Source organism: Rattus norvegicus, chromosome 2 (genome assembly GCF_021556685.1).
Source record: "Rattus norvegicus strain SHRSP/BbbUtx chromosome 2, alternate assembly SHRSP_T2T, whole genome shotgun sequence".
In the NCBI taxonomy this organism is placed as follows: Eukaryota; Metazoa; Chordata; class Mammalia; order Rodentia; family Muridae; genus Rattus; species Rattus norvegicus.
Window position 1 is genome coordinate 173,934,051 of NC_141535.1, and position 17,235 is coordinate 173,951,285.

The 17,235-nt window shown below is 47.8% G+C and overlaps 2 protein-coding genes across 23 annotated transcripts in view; one reads left to right on the forward strand and one right to left on the reverse strand.

Annotated features, from left to right (window-relative positions):
* Lrba (LPS responsive beige-like anchor protein) overlaps window positions 1-6,428 on the forward strand; it is a 580,781-nt gene extending 574,353 nt beyond the window's left edge. For 6 of the 8 annotated variants that reach the window (XM_087627154.1, XM_087627167.1, XM_087627162.1 and 3 more), the window contains exons 56-57: window positions 1,189-1,340; window positions 5,309-6,423. In XM_087627154.1, the coding sequence (XP_087483280.1) occupies window positions 1,189-1,340; window positions 5,309-5,399 (243 nt within the window). In that variant the 3' untranslated portion in view covers window positions 5,400-6,423. 8 annotated transcript variants of the gene reach the window in all.
* A 6,118-nt stretch (window positions 6,429-12,546) lies between these two features.
* Dclk2 (doublecortin-like kinase 2) overlaps window positions 12,547-17,235 on the reverse strand; it is a 129,098-nt gene continuing 124,409 nt past the window's right edge. For 7 of the 15 annotated variants that reach the window (XM_087624380.1, XM_087624370.1, XM_087624376.1 and 4 more), the window contains 1 exon segment: window positions 12,547-13,789. In XM_087624380.1, the coding sequence (XP_087480506.1) occupies window positions 13,604-13,789 (186 nt within the window). In that variant the 3' untranslated portion in view covers window positions 12,547-13,603. 15 annotated transcript variants of the gene reach the window in all.

Here is a 17,235-nt window from a genome sequence, read left to right on the forward strand (position 1 = left end):
TCTACCATGGTCAGGGAGGCAGGCAGATGGTACCTGCCAGGGCTGCTGGAACCTGCTGCTGTTAGGAGAGTAGAAGCAGATGAGGGACCTAAGACCAGGTGACAGTGGGCAGGGGTGTGTGGCCGAGGCTGTGGCAGTAGAGCAGGGCCTCCTGTCAGGGAAAAGACTCCTTCCTGTTCTAGGCTTCGAGGGCTCCGTATACTTTAACTACTCTGAAAGTGGTCATAGGCAGAGGGGTTTCCTGAGTCCTGAGAAAACCTTATTTTTGAACATTTATACTAAGAATCCATAATATTAATAAAACTGATTTTTTTTCTCAACAGTTAAAAAACATAATAGTGGGGCTGGAGAGATGGCTCAGTGGTTAAGAGCACTGACTGCTCTTCCAGAGGTCCTGAGTTCAAATCCCAGCAACCACATAGTGGCTCACAACCATCTGTAATGGTGACAGTGTACTCATATAAATAAAATTATAAAAAAAAAACCCATAATAGTGAAGCTGGGGATGTAAGTCAGCTAACACCATGCTGCAGTATCCGTGGGCCTGGGAATGCTGGTGCCTGCGGAGTCTCAGGATATGCAGACAGGAAGATCGAAAGCTCAGGGCCACCCTATGCTCCATGAGACCACATTTCCAAAAAATTGTCACATAAAATGAAGAATTGTCTGCACTCTGCCCACAGGTAGTAAATGAATATTACAGAATATATAAAAAAAACTAGATCCCAAGCCAAGCTTACCTGTTCAACAAAGTAAGAGACTAGCCACCGCCTGGAGCTGACCGTGAGGTAGCCTACAATACTGGCAGCCTGGGACCTGACATTCTAGGGAGTTTTGGCTTCATTGTCACCCCCAACACTTCCTAGCAGCTGCCTGTGTTTGTCTTGGCCGGGTCAAGGAAGGCAGCGACTTAGCTCAATATGGAAGTGGTTCTGCGGAGCGCTTCAGAGTGTGCTGGTCCCACCCATAATGTGCTGTCTCAAGTATTTGCAGAACTGCGTTTGTGGCACAAAACCCACAACACTGGTATTAGCGAATCTTGTCCGTTTGACTTCTGGACAATGGCAGATCTTCCATACTTCAGAGTCCTAAGAACTACGGATTTCTTCCGCATTGTACTACATGCCATGCCCCACCTAGGCCCACTTCCTTAGAGCTATGTCTCCACTGACTGCTGCTGTCTCACAGGCCATACAGCTGAGCCGAGATGGGCAATACCTGCTCACAGGAGGAGACAACGGAGTGGTGATCGTGCGGCAGGTGTCTGACCTCAAGCAGCTCTTTGCCTACCCAGGCTGTGATGCTGGAATCCGGGCCATGGCCCTTTCTTTTGACCAGAGGTAAGTAACACCAGAACCCTGATCTATCACAGGGGTTTGAAGATTGGTGGGAATCACTTTAAGTGGCCTAGGGCTGGTCACCTGCACAATCTGAAGTGCTAACTACTACTACACAAGCACACTGTACAAAGTACAAGCTTCTGACAGTTCTTAGATAAAACTGGGCTCTCCAGAATAGATAGGATTCAAGCCACAAAGACATCAAGCTTGTCGCACGTATGTGTATTCACACATGTATGTACAAAACCCTAAAGCTCCTGGCTTGCCCTGGAGAGCCCATCTCTGCCTCTTGAATGCTGAATGTAAGTGTGGGGTCTGGACTCTGGTCCTCACACATGCTCAACAGGCACTCTACTCACCGAGCCATCTCTGCAGGCCCAGCTTTCTTTATGTCTCTAACAAGATCTTTAAGGGCTGTAAATATGTACTGTGAAATATCTTTATGTCTGCCTCTGGAGAGATCTGATTTAATATCCTCAAACATCCCAAGTTATAGTTTTGGAAAGATAGTCATTTTTTTACTTCTGATTTTTGTTATGGCAACATATGCATAAAACTCCCCATCTGAACCACGTCTGATGCAGGTTTATAGCATGAGTACATTCACCATGTTGAGCAGCCATCACGGTCCCTCTGTAGTCTACAGAACTCTTCATTCCAGAGTGCCCATCCACTCCCCACCCGTAACCCCAGCCCTGCTCACATCCGTCCTACTTACCTCTGAATTTGCCTTTTCCAGGCACCTCCTGTACACACAAGCTCACGGCATCTCTTTATAGCTGGCTTGTGTCACAGCAGGTTCTCAAGGTTCCATGTTGTGATGTGAGTCCCGAGTCTCGCCACCCTCTTAACCCTTCGGGGAGATTGTTACGTGCGTACTGTGTGTCTGCCCACCTGTCTATGGGAACCTTGGGTTGTTTGTGCTCTGCTGTGCAAATGCCCATTTCAGTTCCTTCTCACAGCCTCTGGGTGCGTACCTAGGAGTGGAGTTGGGCCATGTGGGAGCTGTAATATCTTGAAGCAGTCCTGAACTGACCTACAATTTTGCATTGTAACTGGCAGTGCAGAGCCCTGATTTCGCCCACGGTGTGAAGGACTCTCTAACTTCAGTAGCAGCCTCTGCATTGTCTCCACTCTCAGCAGTGGCCTTTAAATGTAGTTTTTGTAAGGTACATTTTTTTTTTTTACCTTTTCCTGGCCATTCAGCATTGATGTTCACATAAACTTTCAAGTGAGTTTTACATTGTGAAAGACTTCATTTGAGGGGACTGCAGCAATGTGCCGATCACTTGGGGACATTGGTATTAATGGACTGTCTTCTAGTCCACATACATGGGGCTTCCCCTTTGTTTCTCCCAGCAGTGTTTCTGGTCTTCAGTCTATGTGCTTTGTCTCCTAGCTCAAATGTTCCTAGGGTTTTTATTCTTTTTAATGCTACTGCAGATGTTAATCATCTGAATTTCTCTTCTGGATTGTGAGTGTATAGAATTGCTCCAGGGCACTGTAGTGTATACCTGTCCTCCCATCACTCTGTAGTGGAGTTCAAGGAAGCCTGGGCCACACAGAGATCCTGTCTTTAAAAAATAAAATAAAGCAACTGATCTTTCTGAATTTATTTTTATGCACTAACAGTTTTGAGTGGAATCTTTTGAATTTCTACATGTAAGACTGTGTACCTTGGGACAGGTAATTTTCTCTTTCCAATTTAGATGCACCCCCTCATCCCCAACCGTGCTTAGTAGCTATGTTGGGACATCAAGCTTATATTGAATAAAAGCAGTAAAGGAAGCCATCTTTACTTTGTTCTGATGGTATAAAAATTAATCTTTCTACCACTAGGTAGGATTGATACTATGGGGTTTTCATAAGCACTCTTACTTGAAGTCATTTATTAGTAAAGATTGAATTTTGTCATTTGAGATACATGTGGGTCTTCTACTCTATTAATACTCTGATGTATTTTTACACCTTGAACTGTCTTTCTACTCAGAGGAAAACCCCAGTCATTAGTTAATCCTTAGAAGACACTAATGGACTCAATGCTACCAGTGGCATCAGGTCCATTCAAAGAAATACTATTGGACTGAACAGTTCTTGTTGTTCCTGGAGTTTTTTTGTTTGTTTTTGGTATCAGGAAAATGGTAAGCACTAGAAGTGCTTCTCCATCTTTTGGAAGAATTTGAAAAAGTAATAATTTCCTTTAAATTCCTGGTAGGATTACCACACTGTGTGGCCTACAGTACTTTACTAAGTACATCTGTGCACCTCATCTGGGACACTTAGTTTACTGGTGTGCAGTTATTATGTCTCATAGCATCTTTAGCTCAAGTTGTATCAGTTCTGCAGGTCTGTTCAGCAGCCCTAGTTCTGTTCTTATTTCCTATTTCCGTAAACTGCTCCAGCTTTGGGTTCAGTTTACTCTTTTTCTGTCATTAAGGTCTAAAGTTAGGCCAGTGAGACGGTTCTCTAATGTGTTGATGGCTACACCTCTCCTCTCCTCTCCGCCCTTGTGTAGCCTGTGTTGGTTTCTGAGTGGTAATGTTCATCCATGTGCATTTTCCAGCTTGTTAATGACTTCTAGTTCATTCCGTTACGATCATAAAAGACACTTCGCATGATTTCACAGTAAGTCACTAAAACTTGATACAAGCTTTTTACCCCAGAGATTGTCCCATCTTGTCTTAGGGTTTCATTGCTGTGAAAAGACACCATGGCTATGGCGACTCCTATAAAGGAAAACATTTAAGCAGGGCTTACAGGTTAGAGGTTCAGTGGGTCATCATCATGGTGGGAAGCATGGCCGTAATGCTGGCAGATGTGGTGCCCGAGAGGGGCTGAGAGCTCTGCTTCTGAATCCACAGGCAGCAGAGAGCACGAGCCACTGGGCCTGGCTTTGAGCTTCTCAAAGCCCACCACTGGTAACACAGCTTCCTCCAACACGGTCACACCTCCTAACAGTGCCATTCCCTAAGAGCTTATGAGGACCATTTTATTCAAACCAGCACACATGTGCACTAGCAAAAGTGTATTTTGCTTTTGTTGGCTTGGTGTTCGGTCTGTGGCTTGTGTACTTTTGAGGATCCGTCTGTTTATTCTACGTGTTTTTCAGAATAGGACTTTAAACCCAGCTGACTAGAGAGCCGCCTCTTTCTCCCTGTCCTTCTGTGCAGTTTGCTCCACGTCATCCTGGGGCTCAGATGCTTAGTGTGTTGCCCCACAGTGCTTTTGACATGGCCACTTAGGTTCTCTTACTATTACTACTTGCCCAGAATTTTGTTTTTCATGTGTTCAATCCGCTTGTTTTTCTAAAATGAGTATCCTGTACACTGCATGCACTTGGGTTATTTGGCCAGGTTTAATCTCTTTATATGTAAATGACTGGCTGTGGGAGGGCTTGCCACTTGCAGGTTGGTTCCATGTACTGTAAGAGTTTGATCTTTTGTGTTCACTTCTGTACTGATAGATTTTACTTTCTAGTTTCAATAACAAGTACAGGAAGATACTCACGGTAACTTCCTAAGAGCTCCCCTGGCTGTTGTCCATCTGTCCCTGCACCATCTTCTCAGGGCAAGAGAACAAGCTGCTACTGTCTCTAGTGACCACTACACCAGGTCACTGCACTACAAGTGTCAGGGCCCTACTCAAGAGTATAGAGTGCCCCAAGAGCATTCATCGCCTTCCTCCCCCGCTCCCAGTGGCAACCGCTTTGTGGGGTTCGATTCTGATGCCTGTAAGCTTGTCCCCAGCAGGCCTCCACTGTGGAGAGGATTCTGTACACAGGTCAGTGACAGGCTGCATAACTCCAGCAGCATCCGTACCTTTCACACATCACAGATGGTCTCTGTGGTGTCAAAACCAATCCAAGCTTACTTGAGTCTACATGTCAGTCACCAAGAAAAATGTGTCATGGCTGTCACAGGCAGCAGGAAATGCATCCCTGGACTGACCCATCTCCATCTCCCTCCTAGGTGCATCATTTCTGGCATGGCCTCAGGAAGCATTGTGCTGTTTTACAACGACTTTAACCGCTGGCACCATGAGTACCAAACCCGCTACTGATGGTGACAAATGCACGGTGGTCCCGGTTCGGGCTGGGCAAGGACAGACTTCAAACATCATTCTATAGAAATAGCTCTCACATCTGAATGTAACTTAAATTTGCTTGAACAAGCAAAATATTTTTTAAAGTTAATTGCTATTTTTGTAGACTTTGCTTGACATTTGGGGTGGGGAACAGCAAAGCAGAAAACTGGCTGCTGGTTTCTGTAGTTTAAAAAAAATCTATATTTTTAGTCATAATGAAAAGTCTATTTTCACCAATTATGGACACAGACAGTGGAACTAATAATACTCCCACTGATTCTTGCTATGTGTGAAAGACCATTTCCCACTTATCTGTAATCTTGAGAAATATGATTTTAGCAATAGGGAAATGGGTTCAAATACTGGGACAGGGGAATTTATTCTGTACTGGGTCCTGTATTTTTCTAGACAATTGTTCTTCAGTGCTGACATTTCTAGGGTTTTAATAGTAATGTTTAAATTATGACATGTAATTTAAAGCATCTCAGTGAATTATTTCTAAATTATTCTTCAAGCATGTGTTAGACCTAGAAAATTATGGTTTGGGGAGGCTACTTTATTCTTGCGTGTGTTACAGAACAAAGATCTAAGTTACAGCATTCATCAGTACTCTCTTTCCCTGCTCTGTCGTCCTCGAGGCACAGGGTGAAATGACAGAAACGCTCTGGGCTCACAGTCTCTGTAAGTACCGAAGCCTGCCCAAGCTCACCAGAGGCAGAGCCGGTGGGGCTGCTCCCTACGACCCCCCCAACCCCACACCCACAGCCCTGGCTCAAGACCAGAGGCAAACAAACAGGTACCATGTAAGCAGCACCCACCTTCCCCCTATTTGTTATGAGACTATCTCTACCTTGTTTTTGATTAGTAATTTGTACCAAGAAACAATGTTATTTTGGTGTCATATAACTCTACTTTTTCTAGTAGATTGCTGTATGGAATTCTGTGAAAATATTTGAGCAAAGGTCTGTATTACATAAATAAATTCTTTGTATGTTGTGAACTTGAGTGGAAACTGACCTTCTGTCTCTGCTTCCTGTGCAGCTTGCCTGAACCTCTTCCCCCCACACATGTAGATGCTCTCGAAAGCAAAGACCTAGAGTGGCAAACTCAGTCTGACAAAACAGAATAAAATGAAACTCAGATGTAAGTTGTTGGAAATGTCGTTTTTACACAAACATTTTCAAACATGGATAACAATTCACAAAACAAAAAAAGGCCATGTTCTGGTTCTGCTCAGTTTTGAAAGAGACTCCCGTGACAAAATACAAGAATGCTTTCTCTTGCTAAGTCTCTGTTCTCTTCAGTCTCCCTGAGACTTCTACAAATGACCACACAAGGGCCACCAAGGCTCCCCAGCATTTCCCAAACACTGGGAAGAAAATAATGAAGAGCAAAGCATGGCACAGGAAATGCACGAATTCCCAGCTAGAGGATAACAGGAGTGTGTCACTTGGAAATAAAGGGAAAGGCAATAGCAGAAAAGCAGCTGCACTGTGTCACAGAGGACACAGGCTGCCCGGTGCTGAAAGGACAGTGTCCACCACTGCTTCATCTTCACACTCACAGCAGACGAACACTCAACAGAAGAAAAATCATGCACACACACACACACACACACACACACGTGTATGCCTCGTCTGAACCAACAACCTTCTTAGTGGAAAATCTATTTAACACAGTATTTCTTTGATTTGATCCAATATTACTTAGTTTACCCAACTTTAACTATTTTCATTAAGACAAACAAAAAAAATTCCACTATTGCTTCAAATAGACGGAAAGCAATCAGTGAACAGCAGTCAAGATGCTGGAGATGAGGGTGACAAGCTCCAACAGGAGGAGCCCCAGCCATGCCTACCTGTGGCCAGGAGGGTGGGGTCAGCGTTCTCCAGCATGTTTAAGCCTGGCTTTAAGAAAAGTTGTCTCAAGAAATTAAGGGTTTTCCTTCCTTGCTTACCAGTTCTCACAGAGCAGGACCTTCAGTCTCTGGTTTTATCAGTTAGGATAATAGGTCCCTGAGGAAGCAGGAGGGCTGAGAAGCAGAGAGCAAGAATATCTGACACAAAGTAACGTAAATGTGTGGGCAGTTCTCTCAGTATGACCATCCAAGACCCAAAACATGCCGAATACCTGAGAGTGCATAAATTCAACAAAGGGTCTACTTTGCCTACTGATTAAACTCCACTCTGCAGTTCCACATAGCAAATAAGTCAGGGAGATGATCCAAGAGAACTCTGCCCCCATGGGAACCAGGAGAGAATTCTGGAAAATGAGGTAACTCCACAGAGCAGAGTCAAGGCTGAAGGGGTGGACGACATAAACCTGCCGCTACTCTCCTGCGCTGTCAAGGACAGCAGCAGCCATGGAAGCTAGGTCTGTAAGGGATAGCCAAGGATCCTGTCTGCACGCAGGCTCCACTCACTCTTTTCAGCCAATGCAGTAGCATTAAAAGCAGTAGGTGGGGGGGGGGTACTGAGGTGGCCCCACAGGCCAGACTGCACGCTGCTCTTCCTATCACCCCGGCCAGACAGATCTAGTGATCTGATACCTCTAGTCTCTGAGGCCCCTGCACTCATGTACAGACACACTCACAGACACAGAGAATGAGGACCAATCTTTGAATAAGTAAGTAAATAAAGCTAGCAGGCAGCGGTTTAAACCAACACAGACAGGCTGGTGGGGTGAGACTGGCACTGTGACTTTGGATGTGATTTCAGGAGCTCCAGGTTACACGGGTCACAGGCAGTCTGGGAACTTGTACTGCATCAATCCTGTCCTGCACCCTGTGTAGAACACAGCAGACCAGTGATGCCAAAAGAGATTCTGGTTGAACCAGGAAGCAAAAGGACCTTTCCTCCAGGCGGACAGGAGAATCTGCTGCTGAGCCGTGAGGCTTTCGAGCGCTCGTGAGTCAGACTGGAGTAGCACCCTCACTGCAGCCACATCAGGCTAGAAAATGTTCAAAGGTTCAAACCTCAGAAGCTGTATAAACTTCCAAGTAACCGAGTGCATCAGTGCTTCTAACGGATCACTTCAGCCCCACCTCAGTGAGAGGAAACGTCTCCTGCTCAAGCAAGCAGATGACATTCTCTCTGCATAAAGCCTAATCCTTGTGGCTTCACAAATTGTTGCCAAGAAACACAGGAGCTAAGATGGTTCAAATCATCCCAGTGTGAAAAAGATCATTTAAAGGGCAGATATACGAGCAAAGGAAAACGACTTTACGTGTGAAGTTCTGTTTGAGAGATTAGAGCAAAGGAAACGTCTTCAGAATTTAGATGGATTTGGAGCCAAGCATGGTGAGATTTCTGTAATCCCAGAATTGGGAGGCTAAAACAGGAGATTTTGGGTTTAAAGCCAGCCTGGGCTGAACATAATGAAACCTCATTTCAGTGTGAAACAGCCATTCTTGACTCCTTTTAAACATAAGATCATTATTTAAAAGCTCACAGCTTGGGGGCTGGAGAGATGGCTCAGCAGGTAAGAGCAATGGCTGCTCTTCAGAGGTCCTGAGTTCAATTCCCAGCAACCACATGGTGGCTCACAACCATCTATAGGGAGATCTGATGCCCTCTTTAGGCAGGTGGATGCATATGCAGCAGAGCACTCATACATTAAATAAATAAATTTAAAAAACAAAAACAAGTACTCATAGCTAGCCATGCATGGTGGCACTTTCCTTTAATCCCAGCACTCAGGAAGCAGAGGCAGGCAAGATCTCTGGGTTCAAGGTCTACAAAGAGTTCCGGGGCAGCCAGGGCTACACAGAGAAACTGTTTCAAAAAAACAAAAAAAACAAAAAAAACCCGAAGGTAAACATGGACCTGAAACAGGTCTTGCTTTGTTGCCGTGCTACTGTCAAGCTTCTGGCCTTCAGCGGGTGAATGTCCCCTCACCAACTTGCTCTCACTGATACTCACTCATGACCCTGAAACAGACAGACAAACCAGAAACAGAAATTGCTCAAAACACAGCACATCAAAGCTCTTCTCTTAAATGAAACAGTGTTCGGACTTTTCCTGTGGGCCACATCCTCTGAAACAGTATTGCTTCTCCAGTCAGGAAGATGACACACTGGAAGCCCCTGAAGTCTCCATGATCCCATTCCTGAAACATGAAGTGAACCATTTTGCCTCAAGTTCAGAACATTTTTCCTTGCCAAAACTAAGCTTCTGGGGAGTTGGATGGGGCTAGGATTTGATCATACCTGCAGGAAACAACAGCTGCTCCACAGCTTTGGACTTGGGTCGCTGGGAAAACAAAACTCAGTCCTCCGCTGACGGGTGTGCCAAGCTTGCCAGATCTCCTCCAGAAGACCAGAGAGATGAAGACTTTCGGTCCCCTGCCCCACAGGAGGCCTACAGAGCAGCAAAGACCAGCCCCACCCGCCAGTAAAGGGCTCCCTTTAGAGTACGGCAGAGGTGACTGGTTCAATACACTTCCTTTTCTTCCCCTCAGATATGCGACACTCAAATAAGGTTGAAAAACTCAGTACATTGTGTACCTGTATGATGACCACCCGAGCCTAGGCACTTTCAAGAGTCTGAGTCCTTCAGAAAGGGTGACCCTGCTGCTGGCCCACAGTGAGCATCTTTATCTCCGCATTTGAATCCGACCAACTGTAGTTCCTATCCATCTGCTGGAGGCTCCATCCCGGTGAAAACATGTGTGCTTGCCTGCACGGAACATCATGTATCACCATGTCAGGGTTTTGTTTTATTTGTTTTCCTAACAATCTTTGTGAGCCAGAGCTTCAAAGCCTTCAGGCTCCAGTGTCTTCTCACTGTTCCCACAACAGAGCTGCTCTGGTAGGAAGGGCTGCCCAGGCCCTGCGGCCCTTCCTGAGGTGCTGTGAAGACAACTGAGTAAGCAGTCACTACTTCCTGCTTGGTGGTGATGGGCGCTTCCATGCCTGGCACTCCCACCTGACGTAGACTCACAGAGTTAGGAGGGCACATTTTAATTTCACACCACAGGCTTGGATCAGTGCCATCATTTCCCATGAACCTGTTTGCTTAATATGACAGAGGGACCTTCTACCTGTCACACACATCATAAAAAATAGAGAGCAAAACAGATTCGCCTAGAACTAATATTAAGAGCCGTTGTGTATCCATGGAGCTGGACTGTAGTGTGGCAGCTGCTAGGCCCACGTGACTTCTAAACACTTGAAATGTTCCGAGTCCAGACTGGGAGGGACTGTGAATGTAAACACTCCACACTTCCAGCTCAACGCACGAGAAAGTGAAATATCACCCAGGGTTTTTTTGATGTTAGTTATGTAATAATACTTCTGGTATGTTTAGATATTAGGTTAAATAAAATATGCCACGAGATGTTCCACCTGCTCCATTTACATTTTTTAATGTGGTACTAAGATGTTGACACAGTGGTATGTATGGTATGCGTCCATGGGATGGTAAACTGCTGTATCATTTTCTACAAGACATTAATCAGCACTTTCCTCTCAATATGGTTACTCTACCCCATACTGTCCCGTCTCCTAAGTCACATACTACCATCTTAGCCACCATTGAGATTCTAAGTTTTATCAAACACGTTTGGTGAGCACATATAGCACATTTCTGTGCCCACCACCTTTTGCCAAGGGAGGCAGAGACAGAGGATGGAGCAGGAGACCCCACACCTCAGCTGTGGGGATCATCAGTTGCCTGCCTGCATTTCTCTGCCACCATTCCAAGTTTAACCTCTCCCCACAGCGATCTCCCCTCAGGAGGAGGGGGAGTCTGAATGAGCATGTGCCATTATTTTAACTGGATCTAAGCAGCCAAAAATGGAATACCTGTATATAATTTGAATCGTGAGAAAAGAATCACAGCTTCAAAGTGTTTGCACAGCAAACCAGACAGAGAAGCAGAGAACCTTTCCACAGGATCATCGGTCCTTCCTGGGATGACCACCACCCAGGCAGTGGGGCAGGGCTGCGACTGTCCTCTCCCGCTAGCTCCTAAAACTTTGGCTGTGCTGCTTCCCGGCTCCCTTCCCCTTGTGCTCTTCTCTAGGTTTCTAAGGGATCCTGCCCATCAGGAAAGGACTGTGAGGTAGAGCAGCTTCGTGGGCTTCGCCATCTCTGTCGGCCTCCCATGGGGACAGACGGGAAGTCACGTGCTGAACAAGAAGGGCTGCTGTTCCCTGGCACCGGCGGCCACTGCCCTGGCCACTGCCCTGGCCACACAGTCTTCAGCTCACACTGGGGGCACCGTGGCTGAAGAGAGGGAGGCAGCTGCAGTGGTCAGCAGCAGACGCCCTGCCCCACCTCCTGGCTCTTTTCCTTCCTATGTACTAGCTCTTCCCCTCAGTCAAAGACTGAAAACTCCTCCTCGGCACTGGAGCGATGGCTCCGAGGTGAGAGGTACTCACTGCTCTTCCAGAGGACAGTTTGGGTCTCAGCATCCAGGGCTGACAGCGCACGGCTGCTCAGAACTCCAGCTCGGATTTTCTGCCCTCCATGGACAAAGCATTTGCATCCATACAGATACACATATCATAACTAATAAACCTTTCTTTGAAAACCTCGTTCTTTAACCACATAGTAAAGAGACACACACCAAATGTCCTAAACCTGTATCTCAGTGTTCTTGAAAACATCTTCCTTCTGGCTCTGCCATAGCTGTGGGGCTCTGGCTGGCCCATCAGCTGTCCCGTTCCCTGGGCAACATGAACCAAGAGATCTAGAACCTGGTCAGTGGTTTCAAGCTGGAGAGTTGTCAAACTCTGAGGAAATGACATACATGGCTCTGGGTAACTGAAGCCACAAGTGAGCAATGTCACAAGCAGAAAGAACCTTACAGGGAAACTTGTAACTCTCAAGACACAGAAAAGCAGGACCTCGGCCAGGACAGACTGACAGAGCTGTTCAGCCACACTCTTAGATCCTATTACCGTTCCTCAGCTCTCCCTCTGAAAAGCCTGCTTGTTTTGATGCGCTGGTCACAAGGTCCAGCACCTGTGACCACATACACTTCAGCCAAGGCATGGGTCCATGTGCTCTTCCACTAGTGGCCCCAGACTCTGGCCCATGAGGGTCTGGACCAAGGACTGGTCCGCTGATCACAATCACTCTCCATAACAACCACACAGAAACTTCACCCACCCCAGTGGCTTTTCTGAAGAGGAAGGGTTTATTGCAGGTTGGGGATACCTGGAGAAGGCAAAACCTAACAGTGAGAGTGAACTGCGGGGTCCACCCGTTTCGAAGACAAGCAAGTAAAACAAATACAGTTATATGTACAATTATTAAAAAGAGTGGGGTGGTGGAAAACAGGAAAAACTGCCAGCAGCCTTCCAGAAGATTGGTCACAGGACATTCAAGGAGCACCATGCGCCCCAGTCCCCGCTGGGTCTCAGCAGACCTGCAGCAAATGGCTTTCTGCCTGCTCGTGACAAAGAGCAGAGGTGAGAGGAGACCCTGGTGATGACACAGCAGAGCTGACCCTGCTCTGCCAAGAGCTGCTGCACATTCCACAGCCCACAGGCCAACTCCATTAGCATTTCCTAAAACACACATAGGGGAAGTCAGGGGAAACTGAGGGCATGTCTGCTAGGTCTGTGAGCCCTGCACCCTGCGGGAGGGGATCTGCTTCCTGAGGCATCAGAATGCAGTTCCCAAAGTCAGGAATCCCAGAGGCAGCTGCTGACCCTCTCAAGGACTCACTTCTATTCAGAAGTCAAGTGCCTCAAACCCACTAAGTAGAGGAAGAGACCATGTTGCCTCTCACAGAACGGATAGTTGTGTCCTGAGGGAGCACTTGGGAGCGTCCTTCGATAAGGAGAATCCTAATTCATCCAATGCATTTCTATAAAAACGATGTAGTTCCAGATGAAGTTGCACACTCTCTGGGGAAAGCGGCCAAGTGTCTACTGGACTAAAACACAGATGATTTAAAACAAGTCACTCCAAATCTGTCCCCATGACTGGCACAGCTTGCTTGACACAGCCAGTAACTAGAAAGGGCAGAGCCCAAAGTGCATGAGGCCATGCTGCACACTGGCTCCAGGACGCCTCAGTTCTGTTCTCAGGCAGCGACTGAACATGCCAACAAACTGTCAAAGCAGCAGTCAGGAGAGAAGGGCTCTTTCAGTGAGGAGGTGATGGGGCCTGGTGAGGAGCGGCCTTCCTGGCACGGTGAGAGAGCGGCTTTGGCCTGTGGACACACAGTTCAGTCTCGATGGCGACGCCAGGTCCCGGCAGGATCACAGCCAGAGGTGGCTGGAGGACCAGGGGGCCTGGGAGACTCCGGTGGGGGCGGGGCCTCCCGGGCTGAGGTCTGCTCCCTGGATGATTTGCTGCTGTCCCGACAGTGCTTGCTGCAGAAAACCTGCCCCTCTTTATCTAGAGCCGTGTTCTGGGGAGAGAGCAGAGATAACACATCACCCAGGCCTGGCTCCATCACACTACCAGGATCAGAGAGCAAGACACAGCATGCACAGGACACAGAAACAGAAGAGGAGAAATAGGCCAGGCAGCCCTTCCTTATCCCAGCCTGTGCTGGTAGCAGGGGAGGAATGGTGGGACACACGGCTCTAGAACTATGCCAGCTGGGCCTACAAAGGTGGCTGCACCTGAATTTTGAGTGTCTTGCTTATACCCATACCCATCGCCAGTCTCCACCAGCTACACGAGCTTGGCTAGTACTCTTAGCTAAAGAAAGTTATTGCCCCAGGGATATGGTACTCAGCTGTCATAAGAATGCCCTTACATCCCAGGGCATATGCAATATGCCCAGGAATCCGCTGGGATAGTAGCAAACATATACATCCTCCATGGTGTCCTTGCCTGCCCCTCCCCCTACGAGAGACGCCTACACTCTGCTGTCTTCCTGGTCTTGTCTTCTTACCTCCTCGAGGGTGCAGAGGCCCCAAGAGGAAGGTACTCGCCTTCTGACCCATCCCGGGGTTACCCAGGCATGGAGCCTTCTTTGCCTCACTGGGCCTCATGTGCCCTGGGAGCCAGCAACTGCCATTTACTGGGTTCACGACAAATGGGGGGACTGCGGGTCTTGGGTACCACTTCAGCTATACGATGAAAGGACCGGGAGGCATTTTGTAGTCTAACTCCATAGGCTGAGGACTGTGCCAGTACAGATGAACTAACAAGTACACTAAAGGATGGAGAAAACTCGGGTGACGCTTCCCCAGTCTGACGGCTGGTGGCCTCCAGGCTGTGCTCCCCATAGCTCCTGGCAGTCTAAAGCTGAGCACCCATAACTTTCGGAGGACAGTTACTGGGGGAAGTGGGAAAAGCCTGCTCTGAAACTTAGCTCTGCTGCTGGTATCAGTCCGGACCACTCCACCCCAGCAACACTCTCAAGAGATAGAGCAAACACTCATTCCTACCACGGACTTCCTCCCAGTAAAGGAGAACCACACAGCCCGATTATTTCCCCTCTTCTCTTCTGGCCAAGAGAACACGAGCAGAGCATGCACGGCAGAGGGAAGGTCGCTCGCGGTGCAGTTAGTACGTACCATGGCCTTGGACCTAGTCAGGGGGAGCAATGCAGCAGCGGGAGAGGCAGGAGGGGAGAGAAGCAGGGACAGAAACTAGACTTACTTTCAACAGAAGCGACACGATTAACAGTCTTGTCTGTCTTAAATAAGGAAAGAACCCCAAGTCCCCGTCCATCCCCCCAAAGTAAGCAAAGAGCCTCTGGGTGGAAAAAAATTACCCTTTGACTAACATTTCTCCCTCTGTAAGAGCAAGGAAGGAGGTGTCTTTCTGGCTTTCTTGTCATTCCCTTCTCTGCCACAAGATGGCCCCCTTCTGGTTTCTGAGGTTTTTTTTCCCAGTCCCTCACTGGGAAAAAAGAAGCCACCTGGGGAATACACTGCCCTTCATCAGCTCACTAAGCATTGTGCTGGAAACTCAGTAAAAGCTGAAGTGCGACCCAGAGCGATCAGCCTCTCTGAAACTCTTTCTGATATGATCGTGTCGTTATCCTGGAGGCTAGATAAAACGGCAGCTCTGGACAAAGCCCTGAAACCTCATGGAGATACTCATCCCCTGCTTTCACTTGCAGGAAGATGCCCTTCGCCTATGTAAACAGAGCTGCCGTCCCGCTCCTGACACGCTAAGTCTAGCACAGAGCTCCCCAAAGGCGTGCTGGGCTGGGCTGGCCAGGAGGTCAGTGGGTTCAGAGGACCCGCAGTACCAGCAGGAAGCTGAGGCCTGAGGCTGAGACAAAGCATGCAGCTGGAAGAGAGGCTGAAAGTTAGGTGTGGCTGTCATGAGCACAGCGTGCTGAGTACCGGGATGCGCTTCAGGATCTCCCATAGTCTCAACTGGGGAGAGAACAGAACTCTGAAGTGTCTCTCAAACTGTCAAATCAAACTGTCAAACGAAATGCAGACAACAGTGTCACTTTAGTGTCTTTCCCCTTTCTGAGTCAGCCCCGCCCTAGCATACTATCCACTGGGGCCTCGGGCACCTGCTTTGGGGAGAATGCTGAGGTGACAGGAGACAGAAGGACCTCATCCTTAAATATGCACACCGATCAATAACCGTTCAGCTACAAAAACACACCTACTCTTCTGCTACCGAGACCATATATTTAGGAATGACAAACTCATGCCAGAGACAGGCATTTTGTAGTTCTTTTAAATATGAAAACAATTCAAAACTGTTCTCAGTTGTACAGTTATGATACATATGACACGGGGCCCAGAAGTGTGTCACAAGTCCTACCCAGCAGCCACACATAGGCCCAGCCCTGACTTGGGGAAGGATAAGCAAGAAGCTGTTTGCTACTTTTAAGGCCAAGTCAAAATTTGGCCAGCTGCCTTTTGAGCCATTGAGAAACAGAGACTGCCAGAAACAAGTCCCAGGAATATGTCCAGTAGATTCTCAAGGCAGTGAGACCACTGGCAGGTCCTAGTGCTCACAATCTGCAAACTTAGGCAGAGAATGTGGTTAGCTGGATGTCACCGACGTGTGCCAGGTAGCTCCTGCATATATGTCAACACAGTGTTTATACAGTCGCCTTCTTAAGGTTTGTTCAGTCTCAGGCACACTCCGTTAAAACTCAAGGGTTTGACATCCGACTAGCTCCACTAGCAAGGGGAAGACGCTATCTGTACGTGGTGATAGGTCCTCTGAGGTATTATCCACAACACAGCTTACACTGGGCCCTAGGGAACACTGTCAATCATTCTAGACCCTCAGCGGAGGTGGTCAGCGGGCAGAGAGCAGGCCTGATGGCCATTAACTCCAGTGACCCACTGGATAAAGTCTCGTAAGTGCCGGACACAGGGCTGCAAAACTTACAAGTCTTGGAAGATTGGAAAGCTAATGGACAGAAGATAGAAGTTCTGACGCCATCAAATCTCTTCAAGTCTTTACTAGACGCTGAATATATATTTGGGGAGGTTATTGGGGCACACGCACATGCTGAGTGCACACACAGTCCCTGAGCTGCAACCTTTGCACAAAGGCAGACTCTTAATGGTTTCTTCTCCCACTTCCACAGAAGAGGCCTACAACACCGTGCATGGTGCACACGCGCACTGCTTCTGCTCACGGGCTGGGTCTTCAGAGAACCCCTGGGAAGTGTCCTCCTGGTGTGGGCTTCAGGGGACGGAAGCCATGATTCTGTGACAGCTCGGCCTTTCTCCGGTTTTCAGAAAAACGTTGCTACAGTGGTAGGAAAAGCCCCAACTCCGGCCTTCCTGTGTTCATCAAGGAGCACCCCAAAGTCCTACAAGGGAGCGCAAAGCCCAGCTTGTGCACTCAAGCTGTGTGGGGAGGAAACTGAGCAGGGAAGTCTAGAGGGCAATGGGAGGGGCCTACCAAATGAAC